The 20,857-nt window shown below is 47.4% G+C and overlaps 1 protein-coding gene across 2 annotated transcripts in view; it reads right to left on the bottom strand.

The window, feature by feature from the left end:
- Window positions 1-20,857, bottom strand: part of MTOR (mechanistic target of rapamycin kinase) — a 125,223-nt gene that overhangs the window by 18,348 nt on the left and 86,018 nt on the right. For both annotated transcript variants that reach the window (XM_052654066.1, XM_052654067.1), the window contains exons 31-39: window positions 16,735-16,835; window positions 14,917-15,032; window positions 13,659-13,736; window positions 13,364-13,471; window positions 9,881-10,006; window positions 9,657-9,788; window positions 5,865-5,980; window positions 4,836-4,953; window positions 215-466 (exon numbers count right to left, since the gene is read on the bottom strand). In XM_052654066.1, coding sequence (XP_052510026.1) covers window positions 215-466; window positions 4,836-4,953; window positions 5,865-5,980; window positions 9,657-9,788; window positions 9,881-10,006; window positions 13,364-13,471; window positions 13,659-13,736; window positions 14,917-15,032; window positions 16,735-16,835 — 1,147 coding nt within the window. The remainder of the gene's footprint in view (window positions 1-214; window positions 467-4,835; window positions 4,954-5,864; window positions 5,981-9,656; window positions 9,789-9,880; window positions 10,007-13,363; window positions 13,472-13,658; window positions 13,737-14,916; window positions 15,033-16,734; window positions 16,836-20,857) is intronic.

Here is a 20,857-nt window from a genome sequence, read left to right as displayed (position 1 = left end):
TTCAGCATGGAGGCTACATCAGGTCCCCAAACGCAAATACACATACAGAAGTACCATCTAAACAATGCCGGATGGCAAGCCATGCTTTCTGGCTTCCTCTGGGGCTTCAGAGCAGAGCCTCAGGCTCCTGTAAGGCTAACCAGGGCTCCATCCTCAGGGTGCCTGGTGCCCGGGTCAGTCCATGATAGTCAGGGGTGGGGTGGGGGGCGGGTACCTCGGTGACCTTCTTCTGCAAAGGAGATGGGGTAGGGCTGTTCTCGGTGCTCTCAGCCTCACTCTCGCTGTTGCTGCCCTCGGTGCTGGTGGCAGTGGAGGTGGCTGTGGCCGCTGTGGTGGCAGCAGTGGCCGCGTTAGTGATGTTGGCCCCACTGGCATGTCGCAGCTTCTTCTTCTCATCGCGGGCTTGGTTCTGATGTTTGTAGTGGAGCACAGCCTCAAAGTTCATCACTGCCCACGCATGCCAGGCCTGGGGGCAGGGTGAGAGGACAGACATGGAGGCTGTGACAAGAGCTGGGGCAGGAGGCTCAGGTATCAAGGGCCTCAAGGGGTGTGAGGCCACAGCTGAGGCTAAGCAAGGGCTGCCCTTTCTTTTCAGTGTTCAGTAAAGCGAATCCTCACTTCACTGCAGCGGAACACTTGGGAATGGGGCATTTCACTAAGTCCAATGTGATTCATTCATTCTGCGGTGCATCTGTTTTATCAGAGACTTTGGTGGGTGATGTAGGATGAGGGGGCATGTGAAGAGGAGCACTCCATGGGCCTTGACTCAGGACCTGTTCATCTAGAGAAGAGGTCGCTCAAAGACCTGCAAATAGGTAGAATGGGACAGGGGCAATGAGAGAGAGACAACAGGAATGCCAGGTGCAGGGCTGGGAAGGCTTCATGGAGGAGGGATTTGGGGCGGGTCTTGAGCCACGCTAGATGGGTGGGGAGGGAACAGGAAGGCACAGCAAGGATATCCTGTAAGAACAGAGAAGAAGATGCAGGTGGGCAAGCAGCATGGTTCACAGAAAATAGACATGTGCCTGAAGCTTAGGACACACCCAGGAGAGCAGGGAATTCCCAACAGAGCTTTTAAAGATGGGTTAAGTGGCTTCCCTGAAGGTCCGGTGGTTAAGAATCTGCCTGCCAATGCAAGGGACACGGGTTCGATCCCTGATCTGGGAAAATCCCACATGCTGCAACTAAACCTGTGCACCACAACTACTGGGGCAGCACTCTAGAGCCAGGGATGTGCAACTACTGAAGCCAGTGCACCACAGGGCCCGTGCTCTGCAACAAGAGAAGCCACTGCAATGAGAAGCCTGTGCAGCACAACTAGACTGTAGCCTCCACGTGCTGCAATTAGAGAAAAACAAAAAAGACCTAGCATAGCCAAAAACAAATAAATAAGTACAGCTGGTTTTTTAAAAAGATAGGTTAAGGGAATTCCCTGGTGGTCCAGTGATTAGGACTTGGTGCTTTCACTGCTAGGGCCTGGGTTCAGTCCCTGATCAGGGAACTAAGATCCTACAAAGTGTGGCTCTGCCCACCTCCCCCCACCCCCAGAAAAAGAGAGATGGGTTAAAAGCTGGATTTGAAAGATTCCTTTGGCAGCAGATACAAAACAGATTATGGAGGAGAGCAGAAGTTCAGAGAGTGAAGGTAGAGGTCTTAACCAGGCAGAGGACAGTGGGAAAGGGGGCACACTAAGAGCACAGGCCAGCCGTGGAGGGTGACTCGCGGCCACTGCTTGTCCCTCACACCTGGCTGAGGGCCTGTCAGAGATCAGTGGTGACTGCCAGCCAGAAGAAGCCTTTGGTCCTAACTACTCACACCTCTGAGGGTTTGAGCTGTAGTAACGCTTTGAGATAGCACTGCCTGGTTTACAGGGCATGAGGCATACCGTAAATTTGCAGTGATAGCAAGACATTAAATAATCCACTCATAGTTGGAACTTTCTGGATAACTGGTAAATTTCTTTGAATCCCTTGCTAAAAACCTTGCTTTAACACAGAAGTGTCCATTTCTCCAGCTAAGCAGAGTAGATGAATCACTATCAACTTCTACTTGATGAATAAGAATCCTACAATGACCCAGGCTCAGCTTTCCCATACCTTTGTTTAATCCACAAATACCTGTATATGTACAGTGAGCTGGGGGGGGGGGGGGGTCACAGCAAACAAGACAGAAAGAGTCCTGCAGGCACGTGGGATTAACATGAGTCACTGATGGGAGATGATAGCACAGAATCAATAGGCCCAGACTAAAGCCAGTTTTTTTTTTTCCCCCCTTTGTTTCTTTCAGAAAAGTTGAATGAAGGAAAGTAATCTGGTTAGGACACAGTTCTAATTAGTAAGGCTCTAGCTGGTCAAAGGTTCACTGGACATATTCTTCCAGTCTTGGACTGAAGCTGTCCTAGACAGAATAATTACTGCTTCTTTCACAAAATGGGCATTTTTCAGATCAGACTGATACACGCTTAAAGCATGGCAAGAATTTTACTGTAGATGTTTCTGGGGCCTTCAGATGCAGGTTTTGACCCCAGAGGGATTCATTCCCAGAGTATTAGCAGGTTAAAGAGACACCGGAAAGGAGTGGATGACATCTGCTTCACAGGCAGTCTAACCTGGAGGACCCTCAGAAAAGATATTAAAAAAACACGAGAAAGCATGCTCTCTCTCACCAGAGGTGTGTACTTCCAAGACTTATTCCTCTACCAGTCAAGCTTTTATACATTTTCTAGTTTTCTTTATCTTCTTGAAAATTTTCCTATGATATAACAGGATGTTAGAGCTTTCCAACAGAAACAGAAAGTTCAGTTCTTAGATGAGGAGCAGGCAGGGATGGAAATCATAAAGAAGCTGGGAAGGAACAGATGACCCAAGGGAAGATAAAGTTCCAGAGACTACAAGGGAAGATAAAGTTCCAGAGACTAACTGTGTGTCCAGATGGTCTAAGAAAACAAGCTGCTAAGAGTCTGTAAGACTGGAGAGGGTATGAAGAAAAGGGAACCTTTTGTGCTGCTGGTGGGAATGTAAATTGATAGAACCACTATGGAGAATAGAATGGAGGTTCCTTAAAAAATTTAATAGAACTACGATAAGAACTACCACAGGACCCAGTAATCCCACGACTGGGCATATACCTGGAGAAAATCATAATTCAGAAAGAGATATGTACCTCAATGTTCACTGTAGCAATATTTCTAATAGCCAAGACGTGGAAACAGTCTAAATGCCCATCGACAGACGAATGGATAAAGAGGACGTGGCACATATGCACAGTACTACAATGTGTAATTATAGAGCTGCAAGCACAAGCTGGAGTCAGGGCTGCCGGGAGAGATATCAGTCACCGCAGACACGCAGACGACACCACCCTTACGGCAGAAAGTGAAGAGGAGCTAAAAAGCCTCTTGATGAAAGTGAAAGAGGAGAGTGAAAAAGTTGGCTTCAAGCTCAACATTCAGAAAATGAAGATCATGGCATCTGGTCCCATCACTTCATGGGAAATAGATGGGGAAATAGTGGAAACAGTGTCAGACTTTATTTTTTTGGGCTCCAAAATTACTGCAGATGGTGACTGCAGCCATGAAATTAAAAGACGCTTACTCCTTGGAAGTTATGACCAACCTAGATAGCATATTGAAAAGCAGAGACATTACTTTGCCAGCAAAGGTCCGTCTAGTCAAGGCTATGGTTTTTCCAGTGGTCATGTATGCATGTCAGAGTTGGACTGTGAAGAAAGCTGAGTGCTGAAGAATTGATGCTTTTGAACTGTGGTGTTGCAGAAGACTCTTGAGAGTCCCGTGGACTGCAAGGAGATCCAACCAATCCATTCTGAAGGAGATCAGCCCTGGGATTTCTTTGGAGGGAATGATGCGGAAGCTGAAACTCCAGTACTTTGGCCACCTCATGTGAAGAGTTGACTCATTGGAAAAGACTCTGATGCTGGGAGGGACTGGGGGCAGGAGAAGGGGACGACAGAGGATGAGATGGCTGGATGGCATCACGGACTCAATGGACGTGAGTCTGAGTGAACTCCGGGAGTTGGTGATGGACAGGGAGGCATGGCGTGCTGCGATTCATGGGGTCGCAAAGAGTCGGACACGACTGAGCGACTGAACTGAACTGAATGTGGTATACAGTAATATAGCAAATTACTCAGCTATAAAAAGGAACAACATGGGGTCATATGTAAACATGTGAATGGACCCAGAGTCTGTCACACAGACTGAAGTAAGTCAGAAAAACACATTGCATGTTAATACATATATGTAGAATCTAGAAAAATGGTACAGATGAACCTATTTGCAGGGCAGGAAGAAAGAAGTAGAGAGTGGTCATGTGGGCTCAGGGAATTAGGGAAGGGTGGGACGAATTGGGAAATTAGGATTGACATACATATACTACCGTGTGTAAAACAGATAGCTAGTGGGCAGGGAGCTCAGCTCAGTGCTCTGGGATGACCTGTAAGGGGAGGTGGGTGAGAGGAGGTCCAACAGGAAGGGGATATATGTACACACATAGCTGATTCACTTCAGTGTACACAGAAACTAACACAACACTGTAAAGCAACTATATCCCCATTAAAAAAGAACAAAAAGACGACAGCATCTCCACAGCCATGCACACACTCATGGTGTAATAAATCTTTTTCAGGTGAAAGAATCTCTCAATCTTTCTGTATCAGTCAGACCTCTGACTGACTTCCTCTTGGCACTCAAAGAATCAAACTCGTGGTCCCAGACCAGGCCACCGAGGCTCTGCGGTGAAGCATGAGCGCCCTGGGGCGCACTGGCCGGCGTCTGGAGGCAGCGGCGGGGAGCCCGGCTCACTCCCGTCCCCGGTTACCTTGTACCAGCTGCGGTCGTGCTCTGTGGCGGCGCTGTAGTACTGCAGGACTTTGGGGATTGTGCTCTCATTGATGCCCTGTAGGTTCAGCTGCCACTCCCCGAGCTTCAGAAAACATCTGAAAACAGAGAAACCAACCCTGTGTTGCCCCCTCCTCAGAAGAGCCGTGCTGAGGAGGACGACGTCCTGGCAGCACCGCGGCCTTCCTGTGGTGGACTCCCACTCTACAGAAGCAGCACGACTGAACCACCTGGATTCTCAGCCACCTGGAGAAAAACTGACAGGTTTGGGGCACCAGTTTTTTAAGGGATGGTCTCTTCTTGCTCTCTTTCAATGCTAACATAAACCAGGTAACTGGCACACTGAAGTGTGAATGCACCTGGCTTCCCCAAATTCATTTTGGTGGGTGGCAGCTGCTGAGAGTAAGTTTTCTTATGGCTTTCTTTATGGCTTCTCCCCTGTTTTCTGGCCGTGCTGTGCTACATGCAGGGATCTTAAGCTCCTTGACCAGGAATGGAACCCAAGGTCCCTGCAGTGGAAGCATGGAGTCTTGATCACCGGATTGCCAGCAGCATCCTCCATTCTTTGTATGATGAAATTAACAGCTAACGTTGACTGATATGTACTCTGTTCCAGGTACTGCTCCAAGTGCTTGACGTTCTCTTTCCACTAATCCTCACATCATCCTGTTCCACCCTAGGGAAAAGGAACTCTTACTATCCCCTTTTTAGATAATGAGGAAACTGAGGCACAGAGTGGTTAAGTAACTTATCTAAAGTCACACATCAAACCAGCAGCATTTGAAAGCTAGGAGTCTTAACTCTGAAGCTGGATACCAGGAGAAGAGCACACGGGTGCTCTTGGACTATTGGATCCTGGGAAAATAAGTGGCAGAGACTGTGGAGCACTGGAAAAGGTGAGATAGATGCAAGCAACTGGCTGCTCTGGGAGCCTTGATCATGCCCATGGGGCAGAGGCTGCTGATGGGGCGGGGCTGGGGTGTGACAGGCCTGGCCATAGGGAGCTCACCGGGCCATGAGCTTGTGCAGCTCCTGCTTGTGCTGCTGGTCCTCGGTGGCGATGGCATGCTGGGCTTGCTGCTGCATGGTCTGAACAAAGTGCTGCATGTGCTGGAAGGCGTCAATCTGTAGGACAAAGGCACAGGGAGTCACTTGGCGTCTGGCCCAACACCAGGGGAAAGGAACTGCTGTTCACCCTCTCCCAAAGAACACCCTAGAGCATGGGGGAGGACAGAGGGCCAGGGCATGATGCTGAGAGATGGCTGGACTTGTCAAGAGGATTCATATTTTTTCAATTCAAGGAGTAACTCTCCTTGGCCAACTGCAATTACTAGTTTAACAAGCCTTAGAAAAGCTAATTGCCCAACTTCCCCAAATAAAAATCCATATGAAGTAATTGGAAACCACTGCTTAATTCACTATCAATATATTTCCCTGGGGGAAGTCAGACTTCCTGGGAGTTGTTTCAGGCTAGTGAACCCTTAGTATTTGTTTAAGACACTGTGTACCTTGGACGCTAGCACAGAAAAAATTACAGTGTAAAAAATCTAATAGATCTGGGGACAAACCACAGTGGAAAGGAATATAAAAAACAGTGTGCCTGGTATGTATACACACGTCTAAATCACTGCCATATAGCAGAAATTACACAACCTTGTAAATCAACTCTATTTCAATAAAATACATTAAAAAGATCTGACAGAACCCTCAGTACCCAAATAAGAACACAGAGATGGGGTGAGGCCCCTCATACATCCAAGTGGAGTGGGGAAGACACAAGCCAAGCATTTAGTTGAACAGGTTGGCTAAGAAGCAAAGGCTTCAGAGGGTCCTCAAGCAGTTCCATCTCTACATGATTTTATACAAAGCGAGCCCGAGGCATCTGGGTTAGTAACAGTGGAACTAGGGAAGAGTAGAGCCAGAGTCAGAGGTTTGGGAGTCAGTTACAAGCCACTTGTATAAACCTGCCATGTCCACACGTACCAGCATCATGATAAATGGAGTCCAAACTCTTCAAAAGGCTTCAAGGATGAAGACAGAACACACAGACATAAGAAGCACAAATGGGAAAAACAGTGGATTCCAATCCACCGACACAGAGAGGGGAAATGGCATGGGACAGAAAATGAAAGAGAATATGTGTTCTCTGCTACAGGAAAGGAGAGAAAAACCCAACATTTCAAATAAATAAGGTCAAAACAATCTCCTTATGAATTATATAAGGTTTCCTCTCTTTTTTAAAAGTGGAAACACATTAGTAATGATAGCTCTGAAGGAAAATGAAATTCCCTTGCTTGGGGGGCAGAACCAACCTCAGATACTTTTAATATATAAAGAATTAAGTAATTAATTGGCATCAAGAGACAGAGGGTTTCACCTAGAGAAGAAGGACGTGTCAACGATTTACCAGGGAACTAATCCACACGTGAGGACAGTGCAGACACACACATGTTCTAACACTTAACAAGACACCTGTCTCCCTCACATCTGCCTTTAGTTTCATTCCTCACCACTGGCTTTGAAAAATGAACTATACTAGCCTCCCACACCTGGGAAATGGTAAGTATTCTTCTAGTTTTTCTTCTATGGAAACTATACTGACTAGACTTAAATCTGATTAGGAAGAGAAAAGAGAATTGACCTCTCATGACAAAGGTGGAGGATAACTGGGGCTTCCCTGGTGGCTCAGCTGGTAAAGAATCTGCCTACAATGCAAAAGACGTGGGTTTGATTCCTGGTCTGGAAAGATCCCACATGCTGTGAGCAACTAAGCCCACACACGAGAACTACTAGGCCTGTGCTCCAGAGCCTGGGAGGTGCAACTACTGAGTCTCCACACCACAGCTACTGAAGCCTGCGAGTCCTAGAACCTGTGCTCTGCAATATGAGAAACGCTGCAAAGAGAAGCCCACACAATAAAGAGTGGCCCCTACACGCCGAAACTAGAAAAGACCCAGAACAGCCATAAATAAGTAAATTATTATAAAAGAACAAAAAACCTCCTTCTTTTCTCCATCTCCAGGAAATGAGGAGGGGGGAAAATGATTCTTTCTCTCTTACAGATAGATAAACTCACTTGGAGGATGGGGCTTCTCTTAGGCTGAGTGTGAGCTGGGCAGACTCTTCTGGCTCTTGACTGCCTGGGGGCATGTGGGCAAGAGCTAGGTTCTTGGCTTAGTGAAGTTTCCCAGAAGGAACCAGACTGTCTCTAGATTCTGTGAACTGTCTCTTCTAGAAGAACACTGGCCATACACCTACTGCCTGATGTCTTCCTGCTTTTCCCCATGTCTACCTGACTGAGGCAAGGTGGAGAGTCCAGTCCTTACAGAGGAAGAACGTAATGCTCAGAGAAGTAAGATGACTTCTTCATCAGCACAGTTAGTATTAATAGTCAGTCTTCTTGGAGTAGCTCCTGAACTCTTATGAAGATGTGGCATCTCTAGCTCCAGGCTTGAAGTTCAAGCACCTAATTTTAAATTGATTTCTAAATTTTTAATCCATGTGGTTTTGTGGTCTGCCTCCAGAATGTGGGCTCCTAAGAAAAGGCCATAATCTGTGAAGTTGGGCTGTAGTCCTATGTTGAAAGAAGCCACTCTGTGGTTGAGATACTAGCCAAGATATTCCTTATGCCTGCCTTCGGCAAGACATTCAAAGACTTGGAGGCTACACATAGGAAGGAAACCAGACTACATTCAGATCCAGCACCTTCTGTTTTTCTCATTTGCCTGGAGGAAGAGCAGGCTTTGAATCACAAGTGCTCTGGCCTGGGAGGCACACTAAACAGAGACTAAATAAACACGTCCTCCCAAACAACAACAACAGAGAAAAACCTTAAACTGCACATTTGGAGAAGGACACTTGGGCCATTACTTTTGAAGTATGCCCCAATCAAAGGCCCAGAACCTGGGTGCACGGCTGTGGTTCCCACCCTGGGTGGCATTCAGAGTCACAGAACCCAGTACCCACAAAAGAGGTCAACTCCCAGCCACAGCCCAAGGATCTCCCAAGTGGGCCGTTAGCCCAGACTTGACTGCTCCTCTCTCCCGTCTCCCACAGCCATAGCTTCAGTGGCTGCTCTGCGTTCCTTCCTCACCTCAGGGACACTGGGCACAAAAGGGGGAAGACAGCTGGGACTCCTTCCTCTGTTTCCTTAGGAGGACGGTGAGGAGCCAAAGCAGGTGCTGAAGGTGCCTCCAGGACCTACTTTGGGTTAATCACCACCATCAGCCAGGTAGATTGTTTTTAAAAATAAAATAGAAAAAATACCACCAGAAGTCACATCTATTTCCCAAGGCCCTGTCTGTAAATAAAGTCAGAGGAATACCACACTGGCTTCAAGATGACTTTCCCCACTGTTTCTAGCATTACACCCTGGGTGTTGCTGCTTGTGAATCCAAACTGATGAGTGGCGAGGAGACAAGAAGTCTGAAAAACCAAGTTGGTCTTACGAAAGCGTCAGTCTGTGTTTTCATAAACACACTGCTTTTTTGGGTACTTCTCTTAGGGAAAAAGACAAAACAAAACACAACCCAGAAACTGTGCTTTTTCTGTTGCAGCATATTCTAGCTGCTCAAAAAAAAAACTGTGAATACATGCATTGGTTTGACCCATGAGTATACGTGCATCTCCCCGAATGTGATTCACTTTTCGAAATCTGGCCCAAATAGCCTCCCCACGGAAGCGAACTCCCTGACATGGTGGTTTGGACACCGTCTCCTTTCTGGCCTGGAGGAGGCAGTGAGAAGCAGATTAGGCGAGTGTTCTACAGAAACATGGTCTGCTGCTGCAGTCGGGTACAGACCTTGCGGGCACTCTTCCACATATTTTTCATGTAGGCGTAGGTCACCTGGGGGTGAACTGTTGGCAGAGGATGGTCAAGTTGCCGAGATGGATCAACTCCCAGGAGTAGCACTAAGGTTTTGTGAGCAAGCGCCTTCAAGACAAGTGGTCAGGTTAGACACAGGGCTGGACCAGGAGCAGTGTTCCCTCCTCAGCCCCCACCCGACAGAGGGGCAGGACACTCACCAGCCTGCCACTCTTGCCACACAGGCTTGCGTACTTGAGCCAAGTCCTCATGTCCTCATGAGGGCTGACGACGAGTGACCGCACCATGAGGATTTTCTGCCAGTCCTCCACAATACGCTGGCAGCCCTGGAATGTTCACAAGTGAGGATTAGATATGTGCTCTGCTCCATCACCCCCTCATGGGCAACAGTGAAACCCACCCCGAAACAAAAAAAGAGATTCATTCTTATAATCTCATATTTCTCAAGAGAAGGGTACTGTGAGTGAACGCCTCTTAGGAACTTTTCAAAATTCAAGAAGCTACAGAGCAAGGCCTCTGGAGCCTGAATTGCGGTCCATCCACTTACTACTTATCGTGACTCTTGGGTAAGTTACTTAACCTCTCTGTGACTGATCTGTAAAATGGGGTAAGAACCGTACCAACTTCATGGGGCTATGGTGAAGTTTAAGTGAACTAAATTATTTAAATTTCTTTTCTGGATTGTAAATAATGTATTCTTAACTTTTTTTTGCCTCAGTCTCTCTGGTTGAAGATGACTATTGTTGACAAAAATTAAAGATGTATCATTCAAAATTTTAAAAACTACTTAAGTGTAAAAAAAAGTTTAAATAATTAAAGTTTCAACTGATGTTATTTGAAAGTTGGTGGCATTTATATTCCAAAAATTATTAGAGCCTAAACCTGCACTCAGATCTTGGCCTTGTCTTTCCTCTTCATTTCTTTTTTTTAAAATATCTCAGATCAAAAACCATACACAGAAGGGAAAAGACCTCATTCATTCACACGTATAAATTCTTTTGAATTAAAAACAGTGAACTAATCACTATCAAAAGGGCCAAGTTAATTTTATATTAAAAGACTGTTGAGAACACAGTGAGCCTCTCCTCCTCTATCTTCCCACAGAAATCAGACGCAGAGATGAACACACAGGAGGACGGGTTTCTGGGATCTATCAATTCATCAGAGAATTCCATGAAACCAAACAAGCTGTCTTCCATGGAGACAGGTCTAAAAGTCTAGCAACAATGGTTGAAGGCTTTAAAATAACTTCACAAATAATTTTTATTTATTTATTTCTGGCTGTGCTGGGTCTTCGTTGCTGTGCAGGCTTTTCTCTAGCTGCAGTGAGCAGGGGCTACTCTTCATTGCAGTGGCTTCTCTTGCTGCGGAGCATGGGCTCTGGGGCAAGCAGGCCTTAGCAGTTGTGACACGGGGACTCCACAGTTGTGGTTCCCAGCTGAACAGCTGCAGCGAACGGGCTTAATTGCTCCACAGCATGTGGGATCTTCCCAGACCAGGGATTGAACCTGTCTCCTGCACTAGCAGGCAGATTCTTTACCACTGAGCCACCAGGGAAGTCCAGCTGCAGGCTTTTAAACATGACAGGACACAGTCTGAGTCTGAATAAAGAACCCAAGGCAAGAAAAGAACCCCATGCAAGTAAGGCTGACCTCTCATACTGTCCCATGGGAGCTACCAGCTGGGGAGTTCAGCTGAATGGATCACAGAACGGCAGTCTTCCAGCCTAAGCAGTTAGTTGAGTGTTCGGACAGCAAGCCATCCATAAGAGCCAAATTCCTACCGCAAAGTTAACACTGTATTTTTAGCCTTTGGACCATCATCTTTCATCCCGTTAACAATGATTTGGAAAGTTAGAAAAACAGAACAAAGTACACTGAGTGGCTGTTCTGGTGACTTCTCATCTGCCAGCTTCTCCCACCTGCTGAAATCCCTTGGCTCTGGAAAGCAAAAAGTGTCTTGTGTCTCCAGGTAGGAAGGTCACGAAGGCCTAAGATGACGATGGTATTATGGACACAGTAAAGTCAAACACGGGTCTCCCCTCTCTGAGACTCATCTAGTCCACCCCCTTCTAAGTGTCTGGCTGGCCAAAGTCCCACTTGTTAGAAGGGCAGAAGATTAATCAGATCTCTGATTAGGAAACCCTTCACCCCATTACAGGCACTTAAAAAAAAAAAGAAAAACGAGGGTGTGGACAAGCGGGAAATTCTGGCTTTGTGGAATTCTTTTCTGGGGTTCAATAGACAATTTTCCACCAAAACATTCACTGGACATTTCATAATTGCTAATAAAACATGGGAAGGAACTGCATGTGCTCATTTCAGAGCATAAACGACTGTGCTCATGGGCGAGCCTCTGCCCCACTCCTTTCCTTTCCAGAGGAATGTGCCCGGAACTCCATGGACAGGAATGCAACTTGGAGTCAGAAGGCTCTGTCACAGCCTGAAAAGCTGGAAGCACAAACTTCGACTGGTCTGGGGACAGAATTTGGAATTAAGTGTGGATTGGATCAAGAGTAAACCGCTGACAATCGAGGGAGGTTGATTATGATGAGCAGGGGGACAAGTGCCTTCTGGAGCAGTGCAGGCTTTGCCAATGAACTTCCCTTCTGTTTCCTCAGGGGGCGGGAGAACTGTCCTTTCCAAGAACACTTGAGACTCCTGACTCCCAGGTTGGGAATCGACAGCTCCTCATGCTAAAATGATCAGAATGTACAATGTGAATACTAATGGAGAATTTGGACTAGTCTCTCGATGAGGGGAAACGTCGGTGGAAAAAAGTTTGCAGAGATTATTGCATGACTAAGACCTGAGGAACTGTAAACCGCAGAAGTTAGTAAATGAAAACATCAGGTCCCCCCACTGAAAGGTGGCCAGCAAGTGGATTTAGAGCAGTGGATCTCAGCGTCAGCCACATCCTGGAATTATCTGGGAAGGCTGGAAAGATACTGATGCTGGGTCTATCCTCAGGACTTTTGTTCATCTGGTCTGACGTGACCTGGGTATTTCAATTTTTAAAAGCGTTCCAAGGTTATTCTGGGCTTTCCAGGTGGTGCAAGTGGTGAAGAACCCGACTACCAATTCAGGAGATATAAGAGACCTGGGTTCAAACCCTGGGTGGGGAAGATCCCCTGGAGGAGGGCATGGCAACCTATTCCAGTATTCTTGTCTGGAGAATCCCACAGACAGAGGAGCCTGGAGGACTACAGTCCACAGGGTTGCAAAGAGTTGGGCATGACTGAACTGACTTAGCACGTAGTACCAGGTCATTCTATCACATAGCTGAAGTTGAGAACCACTGATTTTGAGGTCAAGATTCTCAACTGGCTGGCCATAATGCCACTTGTTTAAGATATTTTCAAGAATTTCCTGGTGGTCCAGTTAGATTAGGACTCCATGCGTCCATTGCAGGGGGCACGGGTTTGATCTCTGGTTGGGGAACTAACAACCCACAAGGTATGGGGCATGGACAAAAAAAAAAAACGATTATTTTCTTTTATTCCCTGAGAAGGGTAAAATGAAGCTGGAAAAGTGGTCATTCTCTCACAGCTAAAGGCTCAGGTGAAAAGCCCGTGGGTGTTCTGCTTTGAATGTATAGCGGGCCTCAGTGAGGAGGCAGGGAGTGGATGCCAGCGGGGATCAGAGGAGTGGGGAGGGTGGCACAGGGCCTTCCACCAGGCTCACCTGCAGTCTCTCCCACCAGATCTGGCGGATGATCTCCCGTCGCTCGGGGACAAGTTTGTACTGGATAACCTCCTCCAGCTCAGACAGCATGTGGCAAGAAACCATGGCCTGATGGAAACAAATCACATTCCAACTTAATACAGCATGAAGAATCCGAAAGCCAGGCTTCATTGCAGTCATTCCTTCTGGTCCCACAGGCACACTCCCAGCAGCCTGTGTGTACTCATGCACCCACTCTGCAAAAAGAACTGAACTGAGCTGGAAACCTGGCACTGCACAGGCAGTCCACACTTACCCCATAGGCCCGGCTGTAGCTCTCTCCCGCCATCGCCGTTAACTCTGCATCCAGTAGGTCCCGGGCTTTGTCGATGCACTGGAAGAGAATGGGAGAAGCACAGGAATTGAGCTACAGGCTTGGGAGCTGAGGGGTGCACTGTGATTTTTGGGCTTCCCCACCAGATGCACAAATTCCCTGTCTCACTGAAATCCCAGTGATGAAGAGAAAAGCTCACTGAAGAAGGGAAGAAACTTTTTACCTGATTTGAAAGCCCAGATAAAAGCATTCTCTGATTTCTCAGAAAAAACAGAAATATATGGCAGCCAAAAGCTCACCGTCTTAGAGCTTGGGTGACAAAGGAAGGGAGACGTGTGCTTAGAAAGAGAATCACTGTGCTCTCGCATCTCAAAGAGGACAGCCTGCGGACCGATCTGCTTTCAACTTCTTGCTGGGCATATTGATAAGAACAGACCGTGCAAGCACTCAAATGGCCCACCTGCTTTTAAGCACCTTGTCCTCCTAAGAGAGGGTCTCTGAAACTGGCAGAAAAATGCCCGATCCTCTCCAGGTAAATGGGAGCTTTTGTGTCTGGAATGTGAATGGCCCAGGGCTGTTTTCACATCATGTAAACCAGCGGTCATAGGACGGCAGTCTGAGGCTTCTCTGTTTCATCAGTTAAAACCCCAGCATGGGGAACTCTTCCTTTCTTGAACGTTTCAGGTTAATGATTATGTGCCCGTCCTGCAGTGCTCAGAGCATTCACCCACGCACCTCACCTAAGACAGTCTGGTGCCTGACAGAGTGGGTATGATCACCTCATTATTTTAGTCTGCCAGACAGCAGAGGATTTCCAAATAAAGTGCTGGCTTCCCTAGAAGGTGACCAGTGTGTGACATGCCCTCACAGCCAGAAGAGGTGGGATTTCTGTTGCAAGGGGCTCACTGCTCTCTGAATCCTCCTCTAGTGGACAGTTTCTCTCCACCATAGGGAACACCAAAGCAACACGGTAAAAAGGAGGCCACGATGACCCAAGAAGCCAACTCCAAAAGCAATCTACATGGTAACTTCCAGAACAGGTGTCCCTCTCAGAGCAGAAAGTGGCTGACGTGCTAGGAGTTGTCTTCTCACTGAGTCTTAGGCTCCTAAGCCATTCTAGCGAGCCCACAGAGCCAAATGCCAGAGCCTGTTTACACAGGTGCCCTGTGCCTAGGAGCTGACTGGGCACCCTTGATTACCATTTCATACTAGAAGGTTTTGGTTACATGTAGATTTTTACCTGTTGTGCCAAGGAGAAGAGGTCCTGATGTAGTGCCAGCACAGCTCTATAAAATGCCCCATCGTGGGTGTCCCGAGGGATCATACAGGTGTACTCTTCCATGCTGTCCCACTGACCTACATGTGCATACACGCACACACATATACACAGAGAAAACATCAGAGTGGTCAGCTTGCTGGGCTAAAGGCAGTATACCAAATAGGCCTTGTCACTGTTACTTGCATTTAGCTTGGGGTTCAAACAGGACAATCTTGAGGCTGATGTATCAGAATCCCGCAGAGAGCCTCTATACTCTGTGAGACTGAACAAGCCAATTTAACAACGCCATAGCTGTCTTCCAAACACAGGCCTCTGTGGCTGCCCCGGGGAGTTAGTTCCATGAGAGATGGAAGGAGCTACACGAGTATGAGTCCACAGGTCAGGAGGGGGAGTGCAGCACCTCATTAACCTAGAGAACTCCCCGGGGACTCTCTCAGTGAGACCAAGAACCTTTCCTCTACCAGTGGAGCATCTCACAGTTCAGTGATACCTTGGAAATTACCTGCAAACAACTGATATGGATCATTATCTGGACAGGGGACAGGATGAGACACTTTACTCGTCTCATGCTGGCAGCACCTCTGCCTCAGAAGGAGGCGATAAATATTTTAAGAGGCTCTGCTACAACAGAAAGATGGGCTAGGTCATAGCACAGTAGTCCTGTATCACGGCAGGCTGGGGAAATGGTGGCATCTGGGAACAGATATTTGCTTCCCCTGGTGGGGTGAGCATGTCTCAAATGCCAGGATTTCTAAGACCATCTGCAGAAAAGACACTGGCTTCATTAGTTGCATGCTGCAGGGCCCCCAATTTTATGAGGCCTTTCCCTGCCTTTTACTCCAGACCACCGGTGTATCCATTCTCTGTGCCTCTGGGCAAAAGTGAATAACAAACAGTGACTCCTCAGGAAGCAATTCATTTCTGAAAAATGTTCTGGATCCAGCTCAGAGCTCATGAAAGGAGAGGATGTGAGCTCTGTGACTCAGAGGGTGGGGATGGAGGCGGACGTTATGTAATCTTCCTCCGGACTCCACAGGTGCAGCTTCCACCTGGGACACCCACGGACCCTCCCTCTCTGGCCAAGAGCACTTCTGGGACAGACATGGATAATCCTCTCTGCTGGGGCCTGAGATCAGAACATGACACTTTTCTGTGGAGATTAAAAGGAAATCGCTGCTTGAAAACACTCAGGGAGTGAGGAAGGTGGGTTAGTGTTGGGCAGCAAGGAGAAGAGAGAAAACAAGACTGTCAGAATGTCGGTAACTGCTAGAGGAGGTGAAGAGCATATAGGGACTCACTGTACCATTTACTTTTATCATCATTGGGAAAGTTCTACAATAAAATAAAGAAATCAAGGAGAAAGACAGCTGACTGCTTTCATTATTCCTGTCAGGTAAACATGCTGGTAGAACTCCAGCAGTCATGCTGGCAGAACTCCAGCAGTCATACTGGATCACGACACAGAGGCCCCAGGCGAAGCAGAAACTCAGAAAGAGGCTATGACAATGGAGCCAGAATGCAGACTCCACTGAGTATCTCCGTGTTGATGCTTGCACACTGTTTTCCCTGGCTTCCCTGTGAAGAGAGATTTGTATGCATGTCTAACAAGAAAGCCATGAGACAGAAAGGACAGATGGAAGAGGTGGAAGTGGACATGAACGGCTTCACGCTTCTGTAGACCTGACACTCTGCCCTCAGCCACGGTGCCTTGCTACTCAGAGGCGAGCCTCCAGCCTCACTGTCCTCCCCATGACTGGGTGCCTGGGAGGGCAGCCTTACCTAAACCCCATGCAGCTGCAGCAGCCATGCGGGCCATCTTGGCTTGGGTCTCATCATTAACCAGAGTCCATTTTTCACAGCACTGCTGGTGAAGCTGCCCCCTGAAGGAAAAGAATTATATAGTTGCGTTAACCGAAATCACCTCAATACCTGCCCATTTTTCTCTTGAGCCCCTTGGGCTAGCTGGGGGGTTGCAGGGGAACTGGATGATGGGGGCCTGCCTTTATCTGGAAGCCTTTAAAGAAAAAGTGCTTTCATGATATAATTGAGAAGTGTCTGGCGATTTGTCGTTTCTATGGTTTGGTGGCTCAGAATTTTCCTGACAATGAGTTTATCAAAGAGAGGGACTGTGTCTAACTCGATGCGACGTGAAATGTCCTAAACATCTGGCCCTCTTCATAAATATTAAATAACTTCTCTCCTATGCCAATGAACTCTGGGCTCTTTCCCTTTGGCAGGCCTACAGAGAAAGCAATCAGGAGAGACACATCTGGACATCACTTTGGGCTCAAAGCTATAGGGACAACTGGCTCTTATAAGTATTATACAAATGGCTGCAGTCTGAAATGAAATTCAAATGAAATCAATCTGTGCAGAGGAAGAAGGCTCTACAACAGTCACATCCACCAGAAATCCAGATGCTGCTTACTCTCGGAATTTTGTACAATGACTGTGAGTGTAGGTGTCACTAAGAGACAATGAGATGCATTCGATACACAGAGCAGAATCCCTCAAGAAGAGATGTCTTGTTGGCAGTTAAAACTGCTGCCCTCCTATGTGGCACTTCTGAGTGAAAGGAAACAAAACTCTGCTTCTGTGGGAATACGAGCTCCTGCATTCATGTGAGCTTCAAGACTCAGCCAGGAGACTCCTCAATCTCTCCTGCTTTCTGAAAGAGATACTACAGGGTATTTTAGCTTGGTATTGGGATTGGAGTCAAGAGAAAAGGTACAAGCTCCAAGTGGCCCAGCTCAGAAGCCTTGTAGGACATAAGTGCATTGTAAGGTGACCTGGGGGACTGTGAATGGGGAGGAGATAAAGATGCTGAAGGGACCTAGGCTGAGCTCCCCGAGAAGCTGACTGGTGACCACATCCAAGAGAACTGCTCAGGGCCGCTATCCAGCATCATGGCCTGGCAGTCATCACCTTCCACTGTCTCTCTGGCACATAGTGAAGACAGTCAGGGACATGAGCATTCTAGCTTAATACATGGCCAAGATAAAAAAGAGGAGGAGGCGGGCAGCTATCCTGCCCCATGGACTTACTGAAGCTCAGTGACAGCAGCTGGATGACCTCAGTGCTGGTTTCTTGCCACCTAAACCTAGAAACCTTCACTCTGGGTCCTGCTGGAGGTTCTCCTAGTAGCAGCTCTTCCTGCAGAAGACTTAAATTTGATCTCCTAGAAAAGGAAATGCCAACCCATTCCAGTATTCTTCCCTGGGAAACCCCACGGACAGAGGGGACTGGGAGGCTACAGTCCATGGGGTCACAAAGAGACATGACTGAGTGACTAAACAAGAAGTTTCTGGAGGATACAGATGCTGTGACCCAAGGGCCACCGTTTGAGAACCACTGGCTCAGGGCACAGCACAGATCCTCTGGGCAGTGTATTCTGGTGGGAATCCTGCCTGGAGCTAAAGAAAAGCGATGTTCTCTCCCTGAATGGTCCTTCCAACTCTAGAATTCAAATCTGTACAGCTCACAGCCGCAGGCACTTCAGCCTCCCTCTGCTGTTTCGTCAGGACACCCCATTTCTGTGTTCCAAGTCTGAGATTTTGCTCTGCTCTTCACCTTGAGCCTGGGAATGAGTTCAGTGTGAAACACTACATACTGTTACCTCCAGAGACAAAGCAAGGAGCACTGCAGAGCAGCATCTTAGAGAGGAGGCCCGCCAGAGGATAAGCTGCGACTGTGTCAACAGCTGTCAGACCATGGTCAGTGTACACAGAGGCAGAGTTCCTCTCCTACAAAGACTTCTTACAAATAAGAATACAGAATATACTAATTCCTAACTCTCAAAGGCAGGGAGAGGAAGAGAACCAAACAGAAAAAAAAGTATGAGCCTGTCTATGGGGCATCCATGAGGAGGTTCTCTGACAACTCTTTGTGACTCCAAGGAGGTCTGGGTAAAATGTCCTCCAAAACTTTGACTCTCTTGCCTAGAGCAGCAGCCAAAAGCCTGGGGGAGCATTCTTCGACAACACCTAAGTACTTGGCTGTCTGGGATCTCATTTCCAAGGAATCTGTTCTCAGGATGCAGAGGCCACACAAGGGAACAGTGTCGGGAGGGGGCTTACTTAGCTTCATGTGGCTGCAGGTGTGGCTGGGGCTGGAGCTGGGGGAGGGGGAGCTATTCCTTATAAGCATGGGGAAAGGGGGTCTTCTACTCGCTGGTAACCCCAGATCGTGCCTGACAGCCACCTCCGGTGAATACCTGCCTCAGGCACATTCAGGATATATACTCAAAGCAAAAGCAATTTAAAAGCTGTACTTTAAATAGAATTGACTGAATAAACCATATAAAAAAAAACCTGCATATGATCAGGAAAAGAATTCTGCTTCTTTCATCTCTTTAAAAAAATCTTTTCTACTCTGCTGCATTTTTAAACCCCTTGGTCAGCATCACTGGCCACTTACACTTTATAGATAATTATAAAGCTGGAAGGAATCCAAGACTTCAGGGGTGGACGGCACTGCGAAGTGCAGCGTCAGGAGGCCCAGAAGACTCTGCTCTTGAGAGGCCTCAGGGCAGAGACGTGAACTCCTACGAGCCTCAGTTTCCCAACTGTCACATGAGGAGGTTAGACAAAATCACACCTAAAATCACTTCTCACAACGAAGCCAGCCCTGGGTTGGACGTGGTTGTTTCTAACCGTAAAAGGGGGAAGGCAGGACAGGTTTCCAAGAGGAAGAAACAGTTCAGGTGGAGCTTGAAAGATGCAGAGAATTTCAAAGGAGAAAAAGGAAGAAGTGAGCAATCCAGGGCACTGAATGAAAGAATGCAAAACAAAAAATTCTGTAGGGTTTGGAGAATGGCCTAGCAACAGCCCTTTGGTTAAATAAAGGTCTACAGGCCCGACTTGGCCTGGGCCTTGCTGAGCTCTCCTGCCCCACCTCTTATCTCTTTCCTGCATCACACCTGACCCCACAGCCACACTGAACTTTCAGAACACATAACGTAATACTGTGCTCAATCCTCCTCACTGTCTAGGCCCGAGTTAGAGCACTTCTTCCTGGAAGCCTTCCAAGTCAGGGCCCCTTCTTCTATCCCACCAACCCTGGGCTTCTCCTTTATAACTACATTCACTCAGTGCTACAGCAGCCTGGTCATCTGCCCTGTCGGCTCTGAGAAGGCAGGGGCTGTGCCCTTCTTGTTCACACTGTGTCCTCAGGACCCCAGCACAGATGCTGGCAGTGGGCAAGCACTCAATAATGACTGGTTGAATGAATGAATGGAGGACCCTCAGTCTTACAAGCAAGAGAAAGTGGAGATATCTGCCCCTGGGGAGGTAGTAAGGCATTTATTAAAAACTGTAGTTAAACTAGTTAATGACTGTGGTATGGCATTTTATTTTAGCTATTTAAAAAAAACTGCACTTCATGCTGGAAAACATCTCCTAACAAATCCCCAGACCAAGACCATGCAAATGCTCTCAGCTGAGCATCCCTGTTGCTTTCACCTGGAATACCCTTTCCCCTCTCTCCACTCTCTTCACCTGTCTCCCAGCCTTGGTCCTTCCTCCAGGAAAACTGCAAGGTTGTCCCACCCTCATGTGAGTCTTTCAGAGTTGTCTACAGATCATTGTCCCTCTACTCTTAGTAATTGTACAGTAACTGTCTGCAAGTAGTCATCTGTTCTTTCCTAAAATCACTAGCAATAGGTAATAAAGAGAAAAAGAAAAATCAAGGTTGCAGAGTAAGAATATGAAGTCTTCATCAGCCAGTCAGGTTAAAAGACAGAAAGAACAGGTGCAGATCCTAGGAACACACCCACTCCTGTCCTGTCCTAGAGCATTACAAAGACTAAGTGAAAGAGATAGAGAGAAAGAAAGAAAAGAATCTATTTATCCCTGAGACAAAAGGGAGAGAAAACACTCCCAAGTGAGAGATGCCTCCTGGGAAA

The sequence above is a fragment of the Budorcas taxicolor genome, chromosome 16 (assembly GCF_023091745.1).
Source record: "Budorcas taxicolor isolate Tak-1 chromosome 16, Takin1.1, whole genome shotgun sequence".
In the NCBI taxonomy this organism is placed as follows: domain Eukaryota; kingdom Metazoa; phylum Chordata; class Mammalia; order Artiodactyla; family Bovidae; genus Budorcas; species Budorcas taxicolor.
The sequence above is the reverse complement of the archived record's forward strand: the minus strand, read 5'-3'. Positions and strand labels throughout refer to the sequence as shown.